At 42.5% G+C, this 26,452-nt stretch overlaps 1 protein-coding gene across 1 annotated transcript; it reads right to left on the bottom strand.

Moving 5' to 3' along the window:
* Positions 1-741: 741 nt before the first annotated feature.
* LOC140660532 (ATP-binding cassette sub-family A member 9-like) lies at positions 742-24,939 on the bottom strand. Its single transcript, XM_072881503.1, has 38 exons — positions 24,868-24,939; positions 23,789-23,999; positions 23,409-23,567; positions 22,353-22,453; positions 21,752-21,978; positions 20,801-20,939; positions 20,090-20,275; positions 19,366-19,498; positions 18,519-18,690; positions 17,520-17,578; positions 16,416-16,526; positions 15,758-15,933; positions 15,317-15,436; positions 14,824-14,962; positions 14,194-14,284; positions 13,457-13,596; positions 12,865-12,984; positions 12,116-12,275; positions 11,651-11,817; positions 11,095-11,222; positions 10,526-10,663; positions 9,845-9,958; positions 9,252-9,422; positions 8,976-9,089; positions 8,693-8,803; positions 7,581-7,649; positions 6,920-7,011; positions 5,809-5,929; positions 5,357-5,474; positions 5,003-5,094; positions 4,076-4,254; positions 3,410-3,485; positions 2,590-2,684; positions 1,862-1,981; positions 1,445-1,585; positions 1,195-1,274; positions 1,046-1,101; positions 742-926 (listed from the first exon to the last, which is right to left on the bottom strand). The coding sequence occupies exons 1-38, from the start codon at positions 24,937-24,939 to the stop codon at positions 837-839; spliced, it is 4,788 nt and encodes a 1,595-aa protein (XP_072737604.1). The 3' UTR covers positions 742-836.
* Between the last annotated feature and the right edge of the window lie 1,513 nt (positions 24,940-26,452).

The following is a 26,452-nucleotide window of genomic DNA, read 5'->3' as shown; positions in this document are numbered from 1 at the left end:
GCTTGTCCCCATCGCCCCACCAGTCCCTCCAGCCCTCCCAAGCACCCACAGAGGGTGGGTGCTAGCGATTGCCCACCCTGTCTTCCCGACCACCAAAGCAAGTCAGACACACGTGCTGTAGCCAGAAGACCTGTTCAACCTACTGTCCTGCTCCAGCTTTACTTTGGGTCAAGGCATATCTTATTTTGACTCCAGATAATAATTATTTTTTTGAAAGATGGTGATCTAAGAGCTGCCAAGTTTCATTAAACTTTTCCAGGGATTGCCGAGTCCTTTCCTCTCTCTGTGTCCCCAGTGGTGGGGACCAGAGGTGGGCCAAGGTGGCCGAGCTGGAACAAACAGCGACAGCAGATTTTTGGGTCAAAACACAGCCCTGTGCCCCTCCACCAGGAAACACCACCCTCATCGACTGCATGACAGCAGCCGTAAGGATGCTTCTCAGCACTGAGCGAGCCAAAGCTCTGGTGTCCTCCTGCCATGGATGAGTGAGGGTTTCTGAGCCTCCGCGGAGTTTGCACATGATTCTCTCCAAGAGCCGAGCCCCCCCGCACAGCTGCGGTGCCTGCCTTGCTGCCTTAGCACCAGCAATTCACCGCAGCAGGGTTATTCCTCAGCACAGCGAATCTTCATGAGTCAGTCTGAGCAGGGGTACAGAAGAATGGCAAGCGGATAAAGGCTTTATTTATTAAAATAATAATTTTTTCTTTGTGAGGCAGAAAACCTACAAGGCTGTATGGGATGTGACACAGGTAACCAAGTCCAAGGACTGCATCTGATCACACATATCAGTAACACTGATGAAATACACTGAATATTTCCTTTGTGGCTCCAAGGGCTCAGGGGTGAAGCAGTCTCCGCTCCACAGCCCCAGTGGATGCTGCATCCAGGTCATGCTCCTCCAGGTCCCGGGTGAGGTCTACAAACACCTGCAACGCACCGCAGCAGAAATGACCCCATTATTGCCAAGGAGTGACAGTATTTAAGCTGGCCACAGGCTTCTTTTTATATAGGCAGTTTCTAACCTGTAATTTCTACATCAACGTACCTGTTGCAAAGTGTGCAATGACAAGCTGTACTCCTCAAGCCTGAAATTCTGTTTAGCTGCAGAGGGATGGAAAAGGCATCCTTAAAAAAACAAATCCATATGAGCAATTTGAAAGCAATCTTTATACTTAATTGATTGTTTCCTTGTACCTGCTTCTAGCTGGGAGAAAGACTGGGACAGAGGTAGTGCATCTTCCATTGGTATCTTGTAGATGAGCAAAGAAGAAGTCCTGAAAAAGTAATAAAAAAAAGAATTCATCATTTTGTGACTCAGCACCAAGGTTTAGGGGTGCTCCCAGGGTTACTGTGCTCCCAGGTAAATTATTAAGCAAGGTCAGTAGGAGCAACAGAGCATCCCAGCACAAGCTGGGGCTGGGTGTGCAGCCCTCGGGGCAGTGACCTTTCTTGCCGAGCCGCACGTGGGAAGAGGCGCAGAATTTCAGCGTGGATAGCATCGCTTTGCCCCGCGTCCGTCATTTTGACTTCTAGGTGGTAACTTGTGCCAAACTTACTTTTCAGATCCTCAAGGGAACCGATGTACCTGCAGAGGAGGGAAAACAGTGCTCAAATCATCATAAGCAGCAAATAAAGCAATCATTGGATATGAGCAGCAGATATGTCCTCTTATTCATCATCTGTTTATACTATGCTGCTGAAACAACCTACCTCCTCACAAAACTATGTTCGTTACACGCTTGGGAAAAACCAAAACAACATTTTCTATTAGATTAAGAAGAAAAAACAAACAAGACCAAAAAAGCCCCCCAGACTAAAAATCAGGCGGCATCCCGGTGAGCAATGCAACCCTGGTGCCCACCGTAGCTGCCCCGACACCAGCACGGCCACCCGGTCGCACATCGCCGCTGCCTCCTCCAGGTACTGCGTGCTGAGGATGGCTGCCCGCTCCCTGCCTTTCACGGCGGTCTGAATCACTTTCCTGGGAACAGAGAGATTGCGTTAGTTCCCAGGAACAGCCAAAGAAAATCTCCTGGTTTATGTCTCCCTCCCCAAAACCAACTGAAATGATAAAATTATAAAAAAGCAGATGACTATTTAAAAGACTTCAGTTATCATGCTTAAAGATGACGTGGATGCCAATGCTATGTTGCAATTTGTCATGTCAGCATCCCTCCAAATTTTACACTTTCAGTGTAAACTGTTGATGAAAAGCTAGAGCAAGCACTAGGGCTGAGTGATGAAAAGGAAGAACTACCTATACTTTTCTCTCATGCTCTGAGGAAAACAGGAATTTTTGTCTTTTGTACCAAATGCATGGGTTCAGCTGGAGTCTGCTCACATTTTTTGGGTGCGCTACCATTAAGATTAAATCTGATGGTTAGCAAGGACTTACTGCCTGCTGAGCAAGGAGTTCAGCGAGTGGCATCCAATCCCCTGTGCATTAGGAAAAAGGGAAAATACAGATGTGCTCTGCCACCGAGGCAGAACCTCTTTGCTTGCCCAACGGTTACTACAACTGTAAGGGTAAGACCCACCCTGTTAAATCTGTTATACGCTTCTCCGTTCTGCTAAAACGGGGCTGCTCACCACATACGGCGCTGCCCTTTCAGGTCCATGCCCACTGACGGCTCATCCCAAAGCATTACCGTCCGATCTCCCAGGACGCTCAGCGCAAAACACAGCTGAAATGGGAAAGACACTGAGGTCAGGTCAGGTCTGCTTTTACTTTATCTGCAAAACTGGCGAGTTCTCCTGCTACATCTTAATCCTTGTGAGTCTTTCAGAAGCTGAAGCTCTTGATTCCAAAAAGCAGGAGGAAGAGGGACTAAAAAAAAACCCACAACACCTCAGGTGTTCTTAGTTAACATTTTAATCTCTCCAAATCAGCTTTCCCCAAAACTCCCAAGCCTGCCAAAGATCTGAAAGTGGTTTTCCATCCCTTTTACTGGCAGATGCACGTGATGGGGCATAAAGAGGTGATTACCTTGTAAACCCAATTTGTGGTTAGCATTTATTAAACACACAATGCGGGAGAATGGGGAAAGAGGAGAGGGCGGATCCTGCCAGGCTGGATTCAAAAGCTATTGATGAAAACAAATCATGCCAGGAACCCACTCGGCTGTATGTGCATCTGTGTTCAAAACCGTAAGGATCTTTCATGAGCATGCTGAATTTCCAGAAATTTTTATTGAACTAAATTTTAGGCTTCACTCCAAGAAGAAAATTTCTACTTTGTGAAACAAAAAAATAAAACTTTTACAACACCAAGGACTATATTCTGCTCTCACTGACACCAGGATAAGGAACCCAAGGCATCCTTGAGCTTGAATGAAGGTTTTCTGTGCACCAAGTTCAAGGAAGAAAGAGCAGGATTTGCTCAAGCAGCAAACACAAATCGAACACGTACCTTTCTGGCTTCTCCAGCAGCTAACCTCCTAGCTGGGGTTTTTAAATGCTTCTGGAGATCCAAGGCCTTTGCTATGCTATGGGGAACGGAAAGGAAAAATACTGAAATGACCATCTCTGTTGGCTAACATCATGGGCAGGGGTACTGAGGAACTAGAGACTAACATACTTTTTTTGGCTGAAAGGCATCACCTTGGGTTACTCGGTGATTTTATTCCTAACTCAGATGGTAGATTAAGGAATTTTTTCAGAAACTCAAGACCGTAAGCGCAGCTAATGAGAGAGGCGAGTTATTAACGTAACTGGCCATAAACTGGAGCGAATTTAAATGTTCTTTGAAGTCTTGTAGATAAACTAGGGTGAACATATTTACAGACAAGGGATTGAGAACAGTATAAAGTAGCAGATCTCATCAGGAGATCCTGTTTCTCCAAGGTAAACATACCCTGAAGGTGCTGTCTCTTACCACAGAATCACGGAATCGTATAGGTTGGACCTTTAAGATCATCGAGTCCAACCGTAAACCTAACACTACCAAGACTACCACTATACCGTGTCCCTAAGCGCCTCACCCACACTAGCCAGGTTTGTTAGCAGAAAAACCTTTCCCTGTCCTATACCTCTGGAGAGAGGAAGAACCGAAAGCTAAAACCATTTGGCTTGGTACCGGCTGATGATAACAGCTGCATCTTCTTTCCTCATCCCTCTCACGGCAGCGTACGCCTCCAGATGCTGGTGCACCGTGAGGGCTGGCCAGAGCGGGTCCTGCTGCGGGCAGCAGCCCAGGCGCCCCGGGCTGCCCTGCCCTGGGGAGGGGGCAGCTCCATCGCGGCCCTTGAGCAGCACCTGCACAAACACACACGCCTCCGTAGCTGTGGTGTCTTATTCCAGGATGAACCAACGAACCCCTTGGAAACGCGGTCATGTTTTCTCCTGTGTTGTGAGGAACCTCATTAGCGCATGGGAAAGGAAGTCCAGCATCACTGGAGTGACCACCTCCATCTACTCTTCTGCTCACCGGAATCCAGGACAGGGTTTTCAGAAAACCAAACAGTATTTACTACCATAAAACTTCGGGTAATAGTACCAACATGAGACTATCTTTTCCTAGTAATACTTTTCTATTTCAAACATTCAGTCCCAAATCTGTAACAGCAATGGTATTTCCCTTCCCCCAGCACACGTCATTAGTCATCCCAAACGTAATTAAGGGATGGATTGTTACTAGTCCAACCCTGTTCACATTTGTTTTCAATTTCCTGGTTTTGCAAGGTTGTTTATGAAGAGTGTTTTTTTGTTTTTCGTTTTTTAGATGTCACCATTTCTTACAAGGCTTGTGAAATTTCACGATGGGTTTCAAACGCACACTGAAGATTTTGTGTAGCTCAAACCCTTAAATCTGTAACATTGATTTTGGTTAAAACTAGAATGTGCTTTGAGTAAATCAACATTTTCTTCTTACTTCTGTAAATATCCAGGGTTGCATGTACATAAATTCCCTGACTTAAGGGCTGCATTGCCAGCTGCCTTATCACATCCTTCATTTATAAAGGCATCAAGATCAACCCCCAAATGCTCCAAAGGAATCACCTACCTCCCCAGCAGTCACCGTTATGTCTCCAGAAATCATGTTTATAGTTGTGCTTTTTCCAGCTCCGTTGGGTCCTAACAGGCCTAATACTTCTCCTGGAACAAATATGCAAGAACTGTTAATAATAATAATTGTTAATAAGACCTTCTTCCCTGTGTGCTAGGCAATATCTAGAAGTACAGTAGGAGAAAGGGATGCTCATTAACTTATCCCAATAAATGCAAATTATGAATGCAGGAGAGCAGGTGCATTGGGCCTGGTTGCACACAAGGAAGTTCTAACAAAAATATGGTCTCCAAATGAGACCTTCACTTTAGACTTTAGACATTTATAGGAGGTGCAGCAAAATACTTGAACCTTTTTTAACACTAAAAGAGAGGTTTTTGACAGCAACTTTCTTCTTTTTCTTAAAGATGGAACTGGCTTTCTTGTCTTCATATTCCTTGCGCAAACTGTTGACAACAATAACCAACTCCTGTGAAGAGATGAAGTGGGAAATAAAAACTCTCCTCTTCTCCCATGAGACAGCTCATCTGTTCTTACCATTAAGTATGACTCTCTACAGAGAAAATTTCTAAATTAAAAATCCAGGAAACAGAGGAGCGGGGGGGGAGGAAAAAAGCAGAATTGGAATAAAAATTTAGTGCCAGCTAAAGTCCCTCTGCTGCCAGGGGGACCATGGGCTGGATAGTGAGATGTGCACTTGGACATTGGGAGATCAGTAAATAATAAGTGCATGAGCTAAGAAAGCAGAGACAGACCCGAAGATGGCGAACGACAAAGAAAACAAGCCAGAAGGCTGGTTTCACCTCCTCCTGCTGCAGGGAGACCATTGCGTTCCTCACTCTCTCCCTCTCCTCCTGGACTTCTGGGGACTCCTCCCCAGGGTGGTCCCTGTTCTGGCGGGCGACCGCTCTCCTCTGCTGGATCCTACAGGCGGAGAAGGAGAGATGGTGTCAGCAGGAATCACTTCCAAAAAGGCTTGCTTTTACAAGTTTGTTCCCAGGGCAGCGCCAATGCAGCGCCCCACAAAATTTATTTGAATTCAGGGAGCTGTTCCACAGACAGCGTTTGCTCAAATATCTGTTCATGGGGGAAAAAAAAAATTCCCACTGGCATGCACGAGAAAATAAAGGCCAGCTTTAGGTTTTTTTTCATCACTACGTATTGACTGGTCCCGTGCTCGACACATGCCAGTGATCTGCTCAAGGAGAATTAAAATACAAGGGGCAGGTTTTCAAAGCTATTTGAGCATTTAACTCCTAACTGAGTCACATTTGTTAATGTTTGACAATTTAATACTTTTTTACAAATCTTCTCCCACATGACTGAGGTGGTCAGTCGCATGCTGTTGGCAACAGATAAACAGAGAGCAGGTAGCAGACGACTCCATCCTGACGAAGCTTTAGGGTAAGTCTGCATCCTGCAGAGAGCAATACTGACATTTGAAAAGGAGTTAAAATGCTGGATTTAAAGTTGTAACTATTAATTTAGCCAGCTGTAGTGAAATGTCCTGAAACCTCAGCTATGAAGCTTAATAAAAAAAAGCTTAAATCACATTTTTTATTCTGTCTAGGACTTTGTAGTTCAACTGACCTTCTATTGCAACACACTGGGTGGGAATTTGCCTCCAGACACATTCAGGGAAACTCCAGTAAGTAAAGTTGGAAATTGTAATGACCCAAAGGAATAAAAAAAAACCAACCCTCCCTCTGTTCTCAATTTCCTCCCTCCAGATAAACTGGTTAAAACTAAAAACATGAGCTTTATCCACACTTTTCAAAATGTTTTCAAGTTCACTCCTGCTGTCAGAGGTGAGCCAGGAGGGTCCTGCCTGGCTGTGCAACACCGAGCCCACCCTGCAGACTGGGATAACCGTGGCTCACAAGGCACCTCGGCACCCGGCTGCCTGGGACACACCTGAAGACGGGATCAAGTCTCGTAACTGCTTCTCCGTATCTCATCTCCAAACAGCGCAGGAGAAAAGCAAAGATCACACAATGGATGTAAGGCTAAAAAGCAATAATGAATTAGGTTTGTATGGAGACAAGGTAACACCACACTTGATTAATTTTAATCACAAGGGGATACATGGACCTATCTCATTTACTTCAGCTATTGAAAAGGTCCAAGAGGGGAAGAAGTTAAATTGATGCTTTGCATACATTTCCGTATTATATGGAATGATCATATACGCAGATCATTTGCAAAAGCCTTGACTTCATACTGCAGTTTTAGCTCAGATAATCTGCACCCCGACAGACATCCCACAGGATCAGAGATCGCATCTTTCTTTTGTAGAAGCAGCATTAGACTTAGTTGATTAATAATATCTCTACCTTATATATGAGCTCCACTGAATCCCCCCACCATTTTCCCACATACGGTACAGCACCCAGAGGTCACATGAGACACAAGCCTGTGACTACTTGGATGTACCTCCCCTGCCAACACTTAATGTGAAACTTTGACTACATAACCCATGCTTTATTTATGGGGAGAGTTATACAAGCCCAGTGCAAGTCCGTTGCATTAGAACAGTCATCCTTTCCAAAACAACCGTCATCAAATTGCTCCTTACTGCAAAGACAGGTATGAAGATGTGACTCCATGACTCAAGAACACCAACAGTGTGAAACATTGAGAAACGCTACAAGAAAAAAAAAAAAATCAGTCGATTAGAAAAATTCCTTAGCACAGTGTGCCTCAGTGCAGGGTCAGAGCAACTGTGGGGTGTAGGGATGCTTAGCTTTTCTGCAGGATGGGATTAAGGAGCTTTGATCTGTACTTAGTTTTTTGGGTTCATACTTCCTCAAAGACCTGTGGCTTCCTTGGCTACAGCTAATTCAGAGGTGCCTCAAATCAGCCAGGTTAGATCGACCTTTTCCATCATTGCTTTTCTCTTCACAGTCCTTTCACCTCCTTCTGTGAGCTCACTTCATCCCCCCAGGTCCACCACCTCCCCCTCCCATGCTACCCTGACTGCCAAAATACAGTCAGTGTAACAGCTTTTTGTAACTAAGCAAATGAAAAATATCCCAATCAAACAAAGGATTAACAAGTCAAATCTTAGAATCATAGAATCGTTTAGGTTGGAAAAGACCTTGAAGATCATCGAGTCCAACCGCAAACCTAACACCGCCAAGTCCACCACTAAACCATGTCCCTAAGCACCACCACCTCCAGGGATGGTGACCCAACCACTTCCCTGGGCAGCCTGTTCCAATGCTTGAAAACCCTTTCAGTGAAGTAAAATTTTTACTAATATCCAGTCTAAACTTACCCCAATGCAACTTGAAGCACTTTCCTCTTGTCCTATCACTTGTTACTTGGGAGAAGAGACCAGCACCCACCTCGCTACACCCTCCTTTCAGGCAGTTGTAGGGAGCGATAAGGTCTCCCTTGAGGCTCCTTTTCTCCAGGCTAAACAACCCCAGTTCCCTCAGCCACTCCTCATAAGACTTCTGCTCTAGACCCTTCACCAGCTTCATTGCTCTTGTTTGGACATGCTCCAGCATCTGGATCCCTTTTCTCACTCCCCAGTCTGGACCTTTTCTTCTCCTGTTGTCTCTTCTCATTCTTTGTCTTTTTAACAGCTGGCACTTTGAGACAGAGAATTTGGAAAGTGCCTCTCGCTTTTCCAGTTTGCACCATTAGGACCATTATTGAATTTAGGAGGACATGTTTACTTACTGGTGCAGAGAAGATCAACCAGCCCAGCAGTGGAAACACAGGAATCAAAGTAGAGAAGGTGAAGTAAAGTGCTTCGTGTAGGTCACTGAGCATACAGAGAGTGAAATTCACCTGGAATAAAGCAGAAAAAGTATTTCCAATATTAATGTATTGTTGCTAAAAAACCAGGCTATTTGTCACTGATTTGGTGACGTTATGCTGATTATCAGTATATTTGAAGTGAAACCTCAAGTGGCAAGATGTATAAATCAAACACTTCAGAGTGAAGATTCACTTAACTTACCAGAATGAAGATGAAAGACCAAATGTAACGATTGTTTCGTCCCGTGCGAAATTTAAAGGCAATTAAATAGACGAGGAGGACAAGAGATATTCCATAACCAATGGCACAAATGATCTAGAGAGAGAGACTGATCTCAGTGACTAGGAGATGGATGTGGGTATGTGAAAACCTGCCTAGAGCAGCCCGTTTTAATTAAAAGATTTAACACAAAAACTCACTGTGAAATGAGGGAGGGGAATTTGTGTCTGCCTGTTTTCCCGCACGCGAATAGCTCACCAGGGGCAGCGCGGTGCTGGTCTGCAAGGGGCAGATGCGGTTGAAGAGTAGCACGACCCCGAACATGAGGCACAGCAGGGTCCAGAAAAGCGGGACGTCCACCAGCGCCTGCCCGCACCAGTATGCCGAGGGGAAGAGTCCCGCGAGCCGCAGCTGGGCCCGAGCCTGGAGCTGCGAAAGCAAATGGGAAAAGGGAGGTGATTCAGCAGAGTCCGAAACATCATTCCTCCTCCTCCTTCTCCATTACCCTTGCTCCTCCCTTCCCTGGCTGAGCCTTACTCTCCCTTCCAAGCACTTTCAATTCTTTCTTTGCTTTACTGTTGTTTAAAAACACGTCATTCTTAAAAAGAAAAAAAAAAAAATCCTCCTGACCCCAAAATCTTTATTAACACCCAAACTGTTCTGAGCCCAAGCCGATTCCCTGAGATGCAGGGTAACGTGCTTTGGTACAACGTTGTACTCATGTGGCTGTATTTCTTCTGGCATCCTACCTAGAAATGCCGGCCAGCCCACCGGCACATGAACTGCTATCCAGAGACATCGCATTTGCATTCACTTCTTGTGTAAGACCACTTTCAGTGCCTGCTTTTTACCTTGTAATCGTCCATGCTGCTCACTGCAAAGTGAGGTGGCAAACCAGCAGCCAAAATCAGCATGTAGCCGAGACAGATGAAAAAAATATCACTCTTTATTTCTGGGCTTTGTGTCTGCAGAAGAGAAATTCAGAAGTCATCAATAATCAACAGCTGCCCAGGGAAAATCTGGCTAGCTTGACACTCATAGGATGGTTAAATGTGCAAGTGAGCAATAACACTAATGGGAAGTCATTTGTGTTTAAGAACACAAAACAAGGCAATTAAAAAAAAAAAAAAGCATTTCTCATCTTAAAATTTGCAAAAAGTATTGGAATTACTGTAATTTGTTGAGGAGAGAGACCAACTTTTTGATGCTGATTCTTGCCAAACGGATGCTGAAGAAAGGTGGGGTTTGCAAGTATTACTGTTGTATTCCTAATGTATTGCCACATAGCACAAGTTTAAATGTCTTATGGCACTGAAACCCTATAGAGCTCTTAAACACTGCAGGAGAAATTCTCATTAAATAGCCCCCGTATTGACTGCTGAGCAATGCGCCCCAGGAACTGGCCAGCACTTGGACCACTGGCCCCAACCCTTGGAGGTTGCTAATCCAACCAGGTTTCCAACCCATCCAGCCTTTATCACTTCAGCATGGCTATTTCAATTCATTTTCACCAAGAAAGGCAGGACACTCACACTGTAAAAGGGCTCGCTCCAGACGCGGATGCGTGCAGTGGAATTGAAGAGCCTTAGGAAGGTGTTGCTGAGGATATTCACAAGCATGGGGAAACAGTTGATGAGTTCCGCACTGCACATGACGGTGAATCGTGAGCTCTGAAGACGTAAGAGCGAAAGACGTTACCTTCGCGCCTGAGAGGCGTGAGGAGGAGCTGACCACAGTGAGGGGTTTGGAGAAAAGCACTGACAAAGGCAATCAGACAGTTTCATTGGTGGGACCGCGGAGACCTGAAAACGTGTTAACAGGTACCACGAGCGAAATGATCGATAAAGACAACAATTTCTGGAGAAAAGCACAAAAGACTTGCATTAATGCTTTTCTCTAAAGACCACTGTAAAGAAGCATACAGTGGAAAGAGCAAAATATAATCCTGGTTTCCCACAAACAGGACTACCAATATTAAATAATATGTCAAACAAATATTCTCTCTTTTGCTGGTGTGTGTATTTTGCTGTGCCTCATTTAAACACATTTCAGAAAATCCTGTTGACATACAGGATGAAAGAAGAAAAAAAATATCACTCACCTTGCCTTCCAGAGATATTTTTATAGCTCCATTATGTAATGGGATGCTTGTGACATTTTTCTCAAGAGTTATTTCTGGGATTATGTTTTGAGTCTTCAAAGCAGAAATGAAATCTTCGATTTCTGATCCTGAAATCAAGTCAAGAACAGAAGTTAGAATAATTACATTTTTTTTCTTTAAATATAAACAGTTTCTTATGGACAAGTTCCCATTTGCCAAGCAGAGGTATGTTAAAAAAACAATCAGAATCTAAGCAAACTTATATTTTCTCTATTTTTTTTCTATTTTAATTAAAACTGGTTAAATACAATGTATGTTTCCACAGTCAATTTATTGCCTTTTAGAAAAAAATTTCCTGATTCATTATTCTTTTAAATACCAGCTACTCTGTTATCACCACTAAAACTGGATTTGCTTTTGCTCAAAAGAAAACACTTCCCAAAGCCACAAATATATAAAGGAACGTACAGAAAGAGTAAGGCAAGGTTGGTCTATCAACTCTAAGAGGACTCAGAGTGGTGCAGAAAGCGAATCAACATCACATGTTCTTCTTCACCTGTATCATTGAAGACGAGAAGATTTGTTGACTTATTTTGAATTTTCTTTTCAGTGGGAAGAAAATAGGAGCTAGCCGTGATTTCCCAGTTGTTGGAGCTCTCCCACAGTTGAAATCCCATGAAAAGCATAAGTATTGGAAGGATAAAGATTCCAAAGAACAGCAATCTAGATGGAAAAACAGACCGTAAGTGGGTCCAGGGGAACTCCACATTTAACTAATTGTGTGATTTACGTTGAGAAAGGGAAGGGTGAATTTAAAACTTCAGCAATTTAGAGCTCTACCAGTAAATTCTAACTGGCCTTATTACTGCAGCTTTTAAACATTTCCCACCTAATTCTTAGCTTCCAAACATCTCCACCAGTATTTAAGCCTTCCCTCAGTCACTCAAGGAACGATCAACTCCTTTGGAAAGCACCAAGCCAGCAGGAGGGCTGCAGAGTAGGCGGGAGCTCCTGTACTTACATGGACCTGAGAAACTTTCCTTCGTGCTTTAGTTTTAAGAAGCGAACTCTCATCACGGCACACACTTGCTGCCTCCAGAGTGCCATCCCGCTCACTGCCGCACTCCCTTGTTCGGAAAACACCAGGAGGCTTTGGTCCCTCTCCTCAAGGTCTCCGTCTTCTGTGTGTTCACCACAAGAAATACCATTATCCACAAAGAGTGTTCAAAAGGACACATTTTAATTGCAAACAATCAACAAGGATCTCCTGTTCTGAATAGAGGAATGCTTTCATTTTTAGCCCGCAAAGAAATAAGGGCAGAGCCAAGGGGCCATAATTTATCCAGAACATAATTTACATTGGTGAATTCAGACTGGCTGAACCTAGGCTCGTATGGCAACACATCCCGTACCTTCACTGGCCTTGTGAAATGCCTTCTGGCTAGTTTATCTCTTCTCACCTCCTGGTCTGGACAGTATACCCTTCAAAAGCAAATACCCTTCCAACATCAGTCTTAATTAATGTGCTTAAAACCCTGTGGGAAGTTGAGACTGAATCACCTAGACTTCTTCAAGAAGATACTCTTCACTAAAGGAAAGGTGAATACAGCTGCAACTCTTAACCTACCAAAACCTACCAAAATTCACATTTAACAGAAACTCATTAGACATTCAATTAAAACATATATTCCTTATATTCCATATAGATATATATATATATATGGAACCTTAACATTGTGCCACACTTGCAAATAGGAGTCAATGTTTTACCTTCTTGACCAATGGCTTCCTCGCCCTCCAGCTTCAGGAAAACATCTTCCAGGGTTGTCCTGCTAACCTCATAATTAACAACCCCCTGCAAAAGACTGCTCTCGAGATGGCTGAACAGATCTGCATGATAGAAACAACCAGAGTCAGTCCAGCACCCAAGGCTAATGTTGAACAAAAACTCAGACTGGCACGATTAACGTTGTACTTTCTAGCATTCACATCATTAATATTCATAACTTAAAAGACACGGCAAAATTATTGTGCTCTTTAGAGGTAAGTAGAAAATTCAGATTTCTTGATTACCATGGGCCTTCCTGGTAGGAGAAATCTCATCCTGAAACCAGAGGAGACTCAGTCGATTTTAGTTTGTAGATTAGTTGGTGGATTTTCTTTTGTTCATCTGCAGTATTGATATTAGCATGTCCATTAGAGGCTTTCTTTAAGGCTGAAGTTTATGCAGCTCTGGGCTTCCCAATCCCATGCAGTATGGACAAGGGAATATAGTTATTCCCTTCACAGCAACTTTGCTTTCTGCTTTTCCCACTACTTGGTTTCCCTTTACAACCCTGATGCAACGACAAGTTTTTCTTACCTGGGAAGCTGTCAGTGTTTTCCAGAGGTAGCATATAGCACAGCTCGCGCTCGTTCTGTCCTTTGAGCACGGCATCAGGGATGTACTGTCTGACCAGGGATGATGTAAGCTCGGGGTCACACAGGTCATTTATGCGCATCCTGTTCGTATTAAAAAGCAATTGCTACAATATTAAATGAGAAAAAAAATGCATGCATCATCCATTTAAAATACAAAGCCAGTGGTTGTTCTTCAAGCCATAGGGAAACCTCCAACACTGGGCAGCATTTCAGTGGGAATTCTTATAGACGTCTGCAGTGCCCCTGGTTTTGCCATGCATGCGAGAAATAGTTGAGGTTAAGAGTAATGATCCTGGCCAATACTACTAAACTAAGAACACAGAAATTAAAATCCAAAGAAAAACAACTTTACATTAAAGCCATTGTACGTCACTCTGGCACCGCAGAGTATGTGGAAATTGCAATTCATCTTACTCTGGTCCCCTTTTGGCTGCGAAGGAGGTTGCAAAGTCATGTTAGCTACATGCTCAGAGCTTTCAGGATTGGGTTCCAAAGAAAAGCAGCTTGCTATCCAAAGCAAGAGATTTTTGGCAGCCTCAAAAGTTTTCTGAAATGAATTGTCAAGATTTCTATTACTCTATATAGAAAGTCTATAGAGACACTACAGACTCTACAAGAAAACACAGCAACTAGAAGCTTTTCATAAAAAGAGCAATGACCAAAAAGAAAAGGCTTTACCTTAAGTGATAGCCAATTCCCCATTTTCTCTTCAAGTACAGAGATGAGCCAACACATTGTAATCTCCCATTTGAGAGAAAAGCTTTCCGATCTACGGAGGTATGAATACAAAGGATTTAGGGGGGATTTACAACAGTGCAGTAGGCTGACCTCACTCTGCTCCTTCTGAACTCAACAGACATTTTTATAATGAAGTTGAGAGGAGTAAAACCAGGCCAGTGCTGAAGGTTCTTTCTTTTTGAACTACTGCCTTTCTCCTAAGCACCAAGCTTAAGCTTTTAATTATGTATTCTTACAGGCTTGTGGAAAATTTCCTATGCAGCCCGGGAGCAATAAGAAAATAGGAAAGATATTAATTCAAACAATATCACTAATTTGCGTGGGTGCTGCTAGAGGTACATCTCGATGAGATGCAATTGCTTCATCTCGAAGCAGAGCACAAGCAAGGTCTTGGAAGGGCATGTCAGTCCAGTTTTAGCCTTTGCTCAGCCCAGGTTGAGTGGTCGCTATCAGACAAAACGTGTCCAGCGAGCACAGGCTGCATCGTGGCAGGACCCATACATGGGCTCTGCAACAGGAAACCCTTGCTTTCAAACCGTAGTCAACCACAGCGTGAAAATCTGGGCTCACCAGCATGGGCATCGGCCTCCTCCATGGACTGGGTTGTGAAGAGCGTCACGCGTCCAGCCTGGCGTTCCTTCAGAAGGCTCCACACATGGTGCCTCGAGCAGGGATCCAACCCAGCCGTCGGCTCATCTAAAAGCAACACCTGCAAAGGTGAACAAGATCAGACCTCCATGAGTCCAAGCTGGCATTTCCATGTTTACATCATCTCATTTCATTTCATGCTTTTGATGATCTCACTCTAAGAGTAAAACGCATCCTCAAATATCATCCGTTTTTATTGCTCTTTCTCCTATTACAACATTATTACCCTTTTCATTTAAAATACAGTTCTCACTGACCTAGATTCCTTGATCCTTCCAGCAGCCAAGTGAATTAGTAGGTCAGCAGACTTGGAGTGCCAGGGGAAAGGTACAAATGTCTGCACGCCAAATCAAAATGCGAAAGTATGTGCTAAAGCAGTACGCATTGTGTATGTGTAAATATGACCAGTCCCTACCTGGGGATTCCCTAAAATTGCAATTCCAAGAGACAATTTTCTTTTTTGTCCCCCACTGAGAGTATCGGCACGGATGTCTTGAAGGTCACTGAGGTCCAACATCACGAGGACTTTCTGAACCTTGGCAATATACAAAGACAAGAGCCAGATTTCCAAAGCACTGGTCACATTTTAATTCGTACATGGCTACACACAGTACAGGAGAGTATAACTTCAAGATTTTAAAATTATCTACTTTAAATGGCTTTGCTTATAGACAAGTACTGCTTATAACTTTTATGACATGAGGATAAGAAAGAATTGAAAAAACACTTCTCCCCTAAATTAGGGTTGTTCTCATTTCCACAGAACAAGATGCTGGTGATAATCTTTTATAAAGAAAGCTCAAAGTGTCCAAGATGTTGTACAACAGAGGACAGCGACTGATAAGCACATACCAACCTCTTGCTCTACTTCCTTCCACTGAATCCCTTTGATGTGAGCAAAAGTTCTCAGGTTTTCCTTCACCGTTAAGGCTTCAAAATGCAGATTAAATTGGGGGCAAATCCCAACCATTGCCTGAATTCCTTCCATATCCTGTACTTCAGACACTTTGTAGTTGTATATCATTGCAGAACCTGCACACAGGAGTGAATGAAACAAATTTCATACTGTACGGTATTTCCCAGTTATAAGGGGAAAGCAGGCTGCTGTGTGTTCATACCTTTGACATTAATTCCAGCCTTGTGGGTGTTTCTCAAGTGTTTAAAAAAAAGGCAAAATAACTTTGTGTTGTCCAAAGCTTTAATACCATTCAAAAATACTTCAGAGCACCAAATCTCTCCCTTAAGAACTAAAACACATTTCCTATAGCTGTATGCAGCTCATGGAAAACATCAGGCCATCCAGGTGGAGAAATAACCATCTGTGTATGCTTGCGCACGTGAGCGTGTCCCCAAGGGCTGCATTAGCCCTGAAGCTCATGTTGAAGGAGCAATCTGCACTGACAACGAGCCAGCCTGAATAATTGAGGGAAAACTTGGGTTTTGGCATCTTTATCCCCTTCCACTTGAAAGAACAAACAGCTTCTCCTCTTCAGCATTCAGGTCCATCATCTTACCTGCTGAAGGCTTGGAAAATCCACTGAGCACATGTAAGAGAGCAGTTTTTCCACATCCACTGTGACCAAGTAATGCAGTGATCTGGCCTTCATATATATTTAAGGACAAACCTAGAATAGAAATAGGATAACATAGAAATAACATTAGGATGGAAGTTTGTGAGAAATAGGCTTGTACCTGTAGCTTGCTGCCAAGTATGGTGGAGGAGTGACATTTCTTTTGAAGCCAAGAGGCAAAAACACAGATCCAAAAACATGGCTTGCATCTTCAGAAGTTAGGACTAAACTTAGTAAGGAATTTGCAGTCATGTCTTGATTGAACTGAGGGAACAAGTGTATTAACTTCAATATTTAAAGAATTTTGACTTCTGTTTTCTATGAGGTTCATAACCTTTTATTTTAGCATGGCTCAAGAGAGAGTCCACAGAGAGGAGCCCATAGCCTTTCCAATGCGTGAGATTTCAAGAGTTATTTCAAAGCAGCCAGACTTTGCTACCTCATTTCCTTTTAAAAAAAAAAGACTTATTTTGTATTTTTGTGGATGGTTGGGGTTGTTTGGTTTTTTTTTTACTCAATATAAACCTTTGAGGCCATATTGATATTTTCACCGTCACTTGGAGTTCTTGTTAAACAAAGTGATTTAACAAATATCCCAGGACTATGCTATGACTATGCCAACTGCTTGCATACCTGGGGTTGGCAGATGTGCAAGTGCCTGGAGAGCACTGGTGGTCAGCCAGTGACAGCAGACTTGGCTCTAGCCAGCGACCAAAAAAATAAGTTTTGTTTGCCCAGAAGAGTTTACATGTTGAGAGGGAGGTTTGAGAGGTGATTTTTATAGTTGTTCACGGCTGCAAACCCCACAGCTTTTAAGGAGACTTCTGCTGTTGCAAAAAAATAATAAATAGTAATTTTTCTGGAGTGAACAGGAAGATAACAACCTGGTAGAAATTTGCCAGCAACTTACCCCAGCAGAAATAACCATTGCAGACTGCATTTTAACAATGCTGGAGGCAGAATTAAGTACATCCAGTACATTTCAAAACAGTTTTGCTTCATATGGTCTGAAAAATGAAGTTAAAAGAATTCCAAAGCCTCTCTTACCGCTTAAAGCTTCGGTTCTCTTGTCCTTCTTCTTGTACATTTTTTTAATATTGTTTAGTCTAAAGGAAAGGTAAGCAAGCCATTACTATCGAATCTCACAATTTTGGCACATTTCCTCTGCCTCGAAGTAACCTTTGAAAACTACTGGAAGAATATTTCTCAACTTCCTCCTCAGACTGGTCCTGGTTATTACCACCAGGGGTTAGCGTAATTCCATCTGAAGGAATTGCTTTATATAATTCATTTCTTGTACACTTAAAAGCAGAATTACCTAATGTACTTTTCTAAAAGGTTTCAAAGGCAAACTCAATGAACACTTAGTGAATGAAGTGGGAGGCCCTAGGGAATGAGAAAACATGCGGTTATATAATTAAAATGTAATGATATATAATTATTTATTGTGATTTTTATTTACAGATAAATATATATTTATATAATTATATAAATATATAACGTATAATTATACTATATTGTATATAGTATAATATATAACTATAAAATATTTATATAAATACAATATATACTATACATATATATTTATATATTTAATTATAATATATAATTAAAAGCAATGACCTAGCTATTATTTTAGCAGATTTATATTTGCTTTCTAGTAATAAGCAATGGGCAGCAACAGCAATGGGCCACACTAGCCCCGTAAGGATGTAAATAACAGTATCTTATGCAGCACACTCCAGCAGCAGTGTTCTTGAAGATGGTGCTAAAGGGGAACGCTCACTGCTGCTGCTCTGCAAAGAGGAAATTGCTGGGCAGCAAGCCGGTCCCTGGCACAGAAGATGCACCATGCCCAATAAAAGTTCAAATCCAGCCCTGGAGCAGAATGCAACACTCAACAAACCCTCCCTTTCGGGTATTTGCCATTAACCTGATCTATGTTAGATGGCTCAGTCTAACATTCACCAGTGCAATATGGCTATGCTCTCTAGAGTCAAATATAACGTGTAGTGATATATTTTTCATGCCTACAAGAGTCTTTACCGGATTGCTTCCTTCCCGTCGAAGCCTGGAGGCATCGGCTCGATGTTATTGCTGAGGATAGGATCACGGCTGCTCTCGCCACCAGCTCGCACCCCTACATACCCGCTCCTGGGCTTGAACCAGTAGGATGGTCTCAGGAAGAATGTAGGTGGATATGGTACTCCATACTTGCCTAATTCAGAAACAAAAAAGGTGAAATATCAACCAAAAACTGCTTCGTGTCAACTCAACTTTGATAAAAGCCATGTCCAGCCATCTCTTCCTCTATGGCTGGAGAATACAGCCTTTTGGCAGCATAAAAAGATTGGTAACTTCTGCAAAGTTATCCAGTCGTCCATATCTAAATGCAGGTGGGGAACAATCACAGCAAAGACCTCATTGACCACGTCTTTGGCCCAGAAGTTACAGGAAAATCAGGTCAAGTCCTACAAGATCCTTTTAAACCCGGCCGTTAGGGCTGCTGGAGTAGATGTAAAGGATCTCAGTGCTTTGCTGTGAGATCTAACGTTCCTTTTGAAGCCTGTTTTTGAGGTGGGGACAAATGAGGTAGCTACATGCACCCAACTGCTGGGAAAACAGGATACTCCCAACCATTTTTTCCCCCAGCAATACAGAAAATGCAGTTTTCAGCCCCTCACATAACGTGGCACGGCTCATTGCTGTTACGACGCCATTCCACAACCTGACCAGCTCACTGCAAGGACACCTTTTTTGTTGCTCCACGTAGATTACAGCTTTCTCAGCTCTATCCCACTGCTTCTTTGGCACCTTCCCCCCTATGAGGGGAGAGGATTATAGAAGAAAAATGCAAGGAAATTTGTATTCTTTCCCTCACATTTCTACTTACCAGGCAAAACCTTATCAAAGTAGATGGCCAACAGCAAATACAGGACACTGTCAAGGGTCAGTATGATGTATAGGTTAAAGAAAGGGTACAATTCTGGTGTAAAGGCTGGTCCATATTTTTCTAATTTTACCATCTAGGGGGGGAAAAAAGCACAAGTCAGATGCAACACTTTAGCCAGAAATACTACGTGCAAGCCACTGCTGTGTCATCATGACCATTTTCACCAGAAACCCATGCCCACTCGTGATCATAACGCTGTTTCCAAGCAGGGCAACACTTTATTATGACCTGTATCAGGTCAGTGCTTCAGTATCAGAAGTGCTTCAGTAAGCTGAATTCAAAATTGTGCAGAAGTTACTACGCTAGAAGAGTGGTGCACACAGTATTTGCCATGACAGCACTTCAAGACCTCACGGTTCTTGCAGATCTTGGTACCCACCAGACACATCCCACTGCTGCAGTAATTTTCCAGAGATCAAAATTTGTTGTGTATACAGAGCTGGTAAAATTCGTCACGCAGTTGAGAGTCTATATTTGTTATGAATTAGCATGTACTTTTTGGAGTCAAGTGCTCTTTTTACAAAGCATCCAGGGCAGAGGGGCATGATTGCGTCATTATGGCAATGTAAATTATGTATGGCAGCTACTGTTATCTGGCAGAAGTCGGCAGCATGTTTGCTGTGGGCTGAACTTTTATGATGTGCTGGCTTTATTTTGAACATACCTTTGAGATGCCCGCTGTAAAGGCGAAAGGACTGAAGAGATTAAAAATCCACTCTGAAGACGGTGGTAGTTTTTCAAACAATGTCAAAAAGCCCAGCAATCCAAAGAGGATGTGAAGGACAAATCCCACAAAACTGGCAATATTTGGCTGCTTTAACAACGAGCTGAGCATGAAACAGAAGTGAATCTGCAGCAGAGAAAACCAGTAATTAGCAGGATGCATTTCTGCTGGCGATTAAGGAAAAAAAACCAACATGAAAATTCCACAAGCAACATTAGAGACCCAGTTGAGTTTCAGTGGTCCCCTACAGATGCACATGGCACATCACAAGGCTTGCGTCACTTAGCAGACAGCTCTGATATTTAGGGCAGGTCTATAGGAGCAGACAGGTCAGACCCCTCTGGGCCCCCCGAGGAGGCTGGATGCAAGGAGGAAGCCCTGGCCCAGGGGCACACAGCATCGGCCTTCCCATTAATGCTGGTGTTAGCACCTCTCTTTACTCTGATTTCAAGTCAGAATCTCCCAAAATGTAATAGGAGTGATATATTAGCCTACAAATTATAACTAAATCCACAAATAAGTGGAGAAGTTTTTGTTACTTTCTCATGTAACGCCCAGCCCTAGAGTACTCCGTAGTCTTTGAGTTTTAGATGTTTTGATTAGGAAATGGAAAAAATCGTGCATCATTTAAGAACACAAAAGCAGACTTACAGATGCTATGCCATAAAAGAAATAAAAAAAAAATATTTCAAAAAAGTTGTGATCATGGATGACTTCTCTAATCGTGATCAGTGTCAGCAGACTTGCCGTTACTGCAACGTAAACGGTGTACAGCAAGCTCCAGGATAACCTACAAACGAAGGCACAGTTATTTTTGCCTCTGTACGTGACAGCACATGCCATTACGTGGCCAGTACGAGACACATTCTTTTTAATTCAAATACTTTGTAATTCCCAAATACACTTCCATTTACCGTTTCCAGACTGGCAAGGTGCAAATATCACTGTCTTGCACCTACCCAAATCTCTGCAGATGCAACGATGCCAGCAAAGAGCCACAGGGCACCTAAGCACCGGCTCTGCAGCCAGGAACGCTTATGCTTTTCCTAATGATGTGAAATACTCATGCTCAGAAGGCTTTGGAAGCCTGTTTTGATAGACCCTATGCCTGCCTGTGCTTCCTCATCTGCAGTTTTCTCCAAAATTTGTTGTTTCTTCACTTTTTGTGTTCTCTGTGTGTATCCACCCATTTCCTGGAGGCAAGCAGCACCTCCACACCAAAGAACCTTGCCACACACATCTCTGGTACGTGAAGAGTGCTCTTTCTCTTTTTTTGGAGAGGAGAGCAGAGCTAAGTATAACAAACAACAAAAGAAATCCTGTATCAGAGCAATGTGCTTGGAAACCGAGGTCCTCCAGCAAACAGTACGTTACAGGTAAAAGCAGCAAAGGTTTTGCTTCAACGACACGCAAAACTCGGCTTCAGAGCCCAGACGGATGGTTAGGCAATTGCAAATGACTGCTACTGGCATCTGGGGAATTGCTGCTTCTCAGCTGAGTGGTGGTACCAGACCCACATCTATCCTGCAAGCTAGTATACATCCTATATACATAAGATAATATCATTCCTGCAATTACACAGTTTATTTCTATGAGACTTACCAGAAAGCGATATCTTGCAAACCCATTGCTCTCATTAATACCTTGAGCTTCTTTTTCTCTCTTATAACTTTCACTGATAAAAAGTACATATATGGGGAGAAGCACAATATCATGTAAATAATAAACCAAATATAATCCAGTTTATACACAGGTTTGATCAAGGGTGATTTCAGACGAACGCCGCTAATTGACTTCATCTCTTCCCAGACAGAATGGTTTGTTTTCACCTAAAGAAAAGAAATTAGCCATTAATTTGATTTTCTGTAATGAAACAGCCAACATCAGAACAAACAGGTTTTCATAAGCATTAAAATTATTAGTTTGTCAATAACAATGTTACATTCATAAGTGGCAAATAACATCAATATTTAGTATCCTTTTATATTGCCTTGTAATAAGCACTAACGCTGCCTTGAGCCACGAGAATAGCTATCATTCTTTTGAATCACACTATGTATTTAAAAAGTTAGTGATCACAGAAAATGAACTGGTTTGGGTTGGGTTTTGTTGTTTTGGTTTTTTTTTGGTTGGTTGGGTTTTTAAGTTTACAGATAACTCCAGAAAGAACAGAAAACATATTTTCCATCATGATCATACTTACTTCTATGACTGCTGCATCAATGCTGGACTGCACTGATAGGAAACCCGCATACCAGTACAAAGGGACTTTGCAGTTACTTGATGAAAAATTGGAGCAGGTATCTGTGGGAAAGAAAAAAATGAAGAATTTGATCTATATATTTCCGTATATATGTGTATATATATGTTTATGTACATGTGAGGGGTTGAAAATGTATTTGACTTAAGAGGTGAAATCAAGATTTAGTTTTACTCAGCCTTTTTCCTGGAGCAGCCATTTTTCTCCAAGAATAATGTGTTATTGGGAGTTGGTGGCTTTGGCTCCATGGGCCACCTGATGTGGCATCAACCCTGTCGTCACAGCGCAGAAGAGCCGGCCATGCTCAGCTCTCCTATCTTGGCGGGAGCCCGGGCTCCAAGTACAGCCATGTAAACATGCCCAAGGCTGAGGGCAGGAGAGGAGCACCTCTAGGAAATCCAGAGCATGCTGGGGCTGGGGCCACATCGCGAAGAGCTACTGACTTGTGTAGACAGAATAAATAGCCTCTCCATCATTTCCATTTTCCAAGACCAGTTCTTCGCGAAATACCTTTTTTTTTGCCCATCGACTGATGAGCTCACATGATTTATCATCTGATAATTAGCTTACTTTTTGTTTTGGATAGTTTACTACTTTCAGTCAGTAAATAGGGGTGCATTTGGTCAAAGAAGAAGTAATGGGGACAAACGTGCGTGCAGGTTTATGTTTTAATGTACTAAATACATGTCCATGCACTATATGTTAGAAGTACGTGAGTGCACACACGATGCTCATTTTCAGGGCATGATTTGACATGGTAAGGCATAGAAAGGAGAGAGACAACAAGGACTGTGGATGATGTGTATGTACTCTTAAAAATTTTTTCCCTGGCATTTGTTTCCTTCTAAGTGAACAAAACCTCAAATTCTAGTTAATATCTTTCTTGAAGCATTTAGCACATACAGCCTTGATCCCTTCTTAGTGGCACGGCAGCACAGAGATCCATCTAAGCATTTTTTAATGTAAAATCAAGTTCTCTGATTTGATTTATTTTGTTACCGATGTGTCCAAAGGCATCATTTGGAGATACCACACTGTAGCTTTGAAATCTGAGACAGTAGGAGAAGTCATCCTTAAAAACAACACCAATAATGTCTTTCTCCAAAATTCCTTTCGTTTCCAGCTTTTTCTCATCTTCCATCTCTTCTATTATTATATCTGTCATTAGAACAGAAAAGCAAACAAAGAATAAAACCCCGACAGCTGAAACTTCAATTAGTCATGCAACAACATGAAAACATGCACCAGCCACAATTTGTACCCTCAAAAATTTTATTGTCCAAATCCTTTTCTGCCCCCACCACAACGAAGACCGAGGTACCCACAGCGTCAGGGTGGGTTCAGGCACTGCAGCTACAAGGATTTAAGAGCAGCGTTACCCGTCATTGCAGAATCCGAAGCCACTTTGCTCATTATCCGCCTGGTGGTGTTTGTTACAGGTGTGTAGGCGAGCGTAACTCCCGTGGCGTTAAAGGCAGGGTCATCTAATCGTCCGAGGAAGTCATAAGGGATTTCTTGCCGTGGGTGGTGGAATATCAGACCTGATGATGTTTGTATTATTAAAAGAAGAAACACCGATGTAATCCATTCCTAGATGAAAGGAAGGAAATGTAAAGGTGAGTGGCAGCACAGTGACTTGGAGGTTGGGTGGTACGGAAAGTGTCTTCAAGGACCTTTCTCATCCAGCCCTGAGCAGGCTGTACGGTCCGGCTCCTCCGGCCATGAACGCCTTCTTTCTGTAAATGAGCAAGAGCTATTTCATAGGTGTAATAACTTGAAAACATGAGGAATGCTCCAAGTGAAAAACATGTTTTCTTAGTACCAGAGCCAGTGAGGTCTGCTGATAATTTTACACCAGTAATTGTGAATTGGACATTGTGTTCTTCTGGACAATGCAGAAATGGGATCAACAACCAAAAGCAACAAACCAGCTTTGTAACAAGCCCCTGTTATGCCATGATATTGTAGTGTCACGGGAAGAATTGTAACTGCTGACATTTTCCAGAGCACCACATTACCAGCTGAGGCTTCTCATATATCACCTAGTATAAAAAAAAAAAAGCAATATAAAAATACTTCATAGTGGAAATTTCCCTTTGGAAGAACCAATACTTGCCTGAAAACTTTCTATCTTCATCCTCCACACCAGAAGAATATTTTTCCATAGGAGAGCACGGGTTTGCCGAAATATTTTTGAGGCTCTTTTGAATATCCCCTGCATTTTCCCAGCTAGGATGAGAAAGAAAATAATATAATTTAGAATAAAATAGATCACTGGGAGTTAATATATTTACTCGGGTAAATGCCACTTCAGAAGAAGCCAATAACATGCCAAAGGTTAAGAGCTTTTCTCCATTTTACAATTTGGACAACCAAGGAGAAGCTCGAAGGAAATAGTCCAAGATCATGCAAGGGAACAGAGAACTGGGTTGGACTCAGCTGCCTCTTCCCCACGCACAGGTTCATCCTTCTTCATCCCAAAGAGGCTTTGTAGAAAGAGGCATTCAATGGCTGTAGTTTGATTCTTCATCTAGCTAAAATTAACAACAGAAAAGCCAATCTGTCCTGTACTAAAAATGTGAGAGAATTGAATGGCATCGAGAAGAAAGAAGATATAAATTTTAATTTTCTTTTTTTCTGCAGCTATTCAAAATACTTAAAATACATACGTATTTTACGTACAAATACATACATGATCTGCAGCAGCATTGTCAAGCCCAGCTCCTGAGTGCAGTAGCTCTGGTTTATGTTGCTGAGCCTCAGATCCTGCATTTCTTGCAGTGAATGTATGTCTCGCCTTAGACATGCGGTTTGTTGGCAAACCGCTGCTCATCTGCTCTAGCTGTTGTAACTAGATCCTAAATAAATCCTCTACATGACATACATGCCTTCTCCCCACATCGTCTACAGGGGGAAGGAGGCGGTTAGATGCTAGAAGTAGCCTAAAATAGATGCTGCCAATGTCGCCCTTAAGCAGGCTGGTAAGAGACCAATTTGTCATGTTTTCACCCAAATGCTAATATAATGAATTAGTATAGCTAGAGCAGGGCAGCATTAAAACACCAATGTGCTTCTTTATATCCTCCTAAATCCTGAGCAGGGAGTATTTATTGGGAGATATTTTTATGGGGAATATTTATTTCAACTCCAACTTTGATCATGTGGCCAAGCAGCAAATATCCTGTGCAAGAACAACAGCAATTTCAGAGTGACTGGTTTCACGACCTTCCCAGAAGGAGAGCAGAGGAGGGAACCTCAGAACATGTTTTTGTATTTTAATCCTTTAAAATGGCTGAAACAAAAATTCAAAGCAACCTCAAACGCATTATGCTCTTTTCCCCTTGGACATCGTTTCCTGATTTCGCGGATTGGGCAGCTGGAGTTAATAAACGGTTCTACTACTCTGTTCCCTTCATTGTTTGTTTTTGGAAGAATTAAATATTTGCGTACTCCAGGGGCGATGGATCCAGAATCCCTGTTTACCCTCCAACTGTTAGCACAAGGCTTATCTCCTCGGTGCTCTGCTTTCCCTGCCTGGAGCTTTCTCCCGTGCCTCCCCATCGCAGCCTACAACGAAGGTTAAAGGCAATTAGGAAGGGATTTCTAGGAAGTGCTACTTTTTTTGCCCAGGTCTGGATTTCAGTCGTTGCGAACTGAAAGCAGCAGCCCAGCCCGGGACGTTGGGGCAGTAAAGAAAGGTTCACGCCGGAGTATTTGGATAACATGGAAAACACGATGGTCCTGTAAAAATGGCACTGAATCTCTACAGACGTAACAAACAATTAAAAAAAAAAAAAAAGAGATGGAGCATATCTAAAGCTTTTTTAAAAATTCAAACTAATTTTCTATCAGTTTTAATCTTATTTTTGCTTTTGGAGCAAGAAGCAAATATCTGGAAGCTGAAACATGAACCCAGAAAGTTAAACAAATGATGCTGCCTACAAATGCTGCGTGAACTCCATCAGGAAGAATTTCAATTTAAATCAATCAGATATCAAAAGACACAAAACGTAAGCAGGAGAGACGCCCCTACAAGACCTGAG

This window comes from Ciconia boyciana, chromosome 16, assembly GCF_034638445.1.
Source record: "Ciconia boyciana chromosome 16, ASM3463844v1, whole genome shotgun sequence".
NCBI lineage: Eukaryota > Metazoa > Chordata > Aves > Ciconiiformes > Ciconiidae > Ciconia > Ciconia boyciana.
This window is presented reverse-complemented; position numbering and strand designations above follow the sequence as displayed.

Bases quoted from the DNA above. Each gene is read 5' to 3' on its own strand.
- LOC140660532 (XM_072881503.1), bottom strand. From the start codon at position 24,939: ATGAAGAATCAAACTACAGCCATTGAATGCCTCTTTCTACAAAGCCTC. The intron at 13,597-14,193 runs GTAAAGCCTTTT...TAATACGAACAG, and splicing joins GGAATTGGCTATCACTTAAG to GATGCGCATAAATGACCTGT. The intron at 7,012-7,580 runs GTAAGGAGCAAT...ATTGCTTTTTAG, and splicing joins TCTTCATACCTGTCTTTGCA to CCTTACATCCATTGTGTGAT.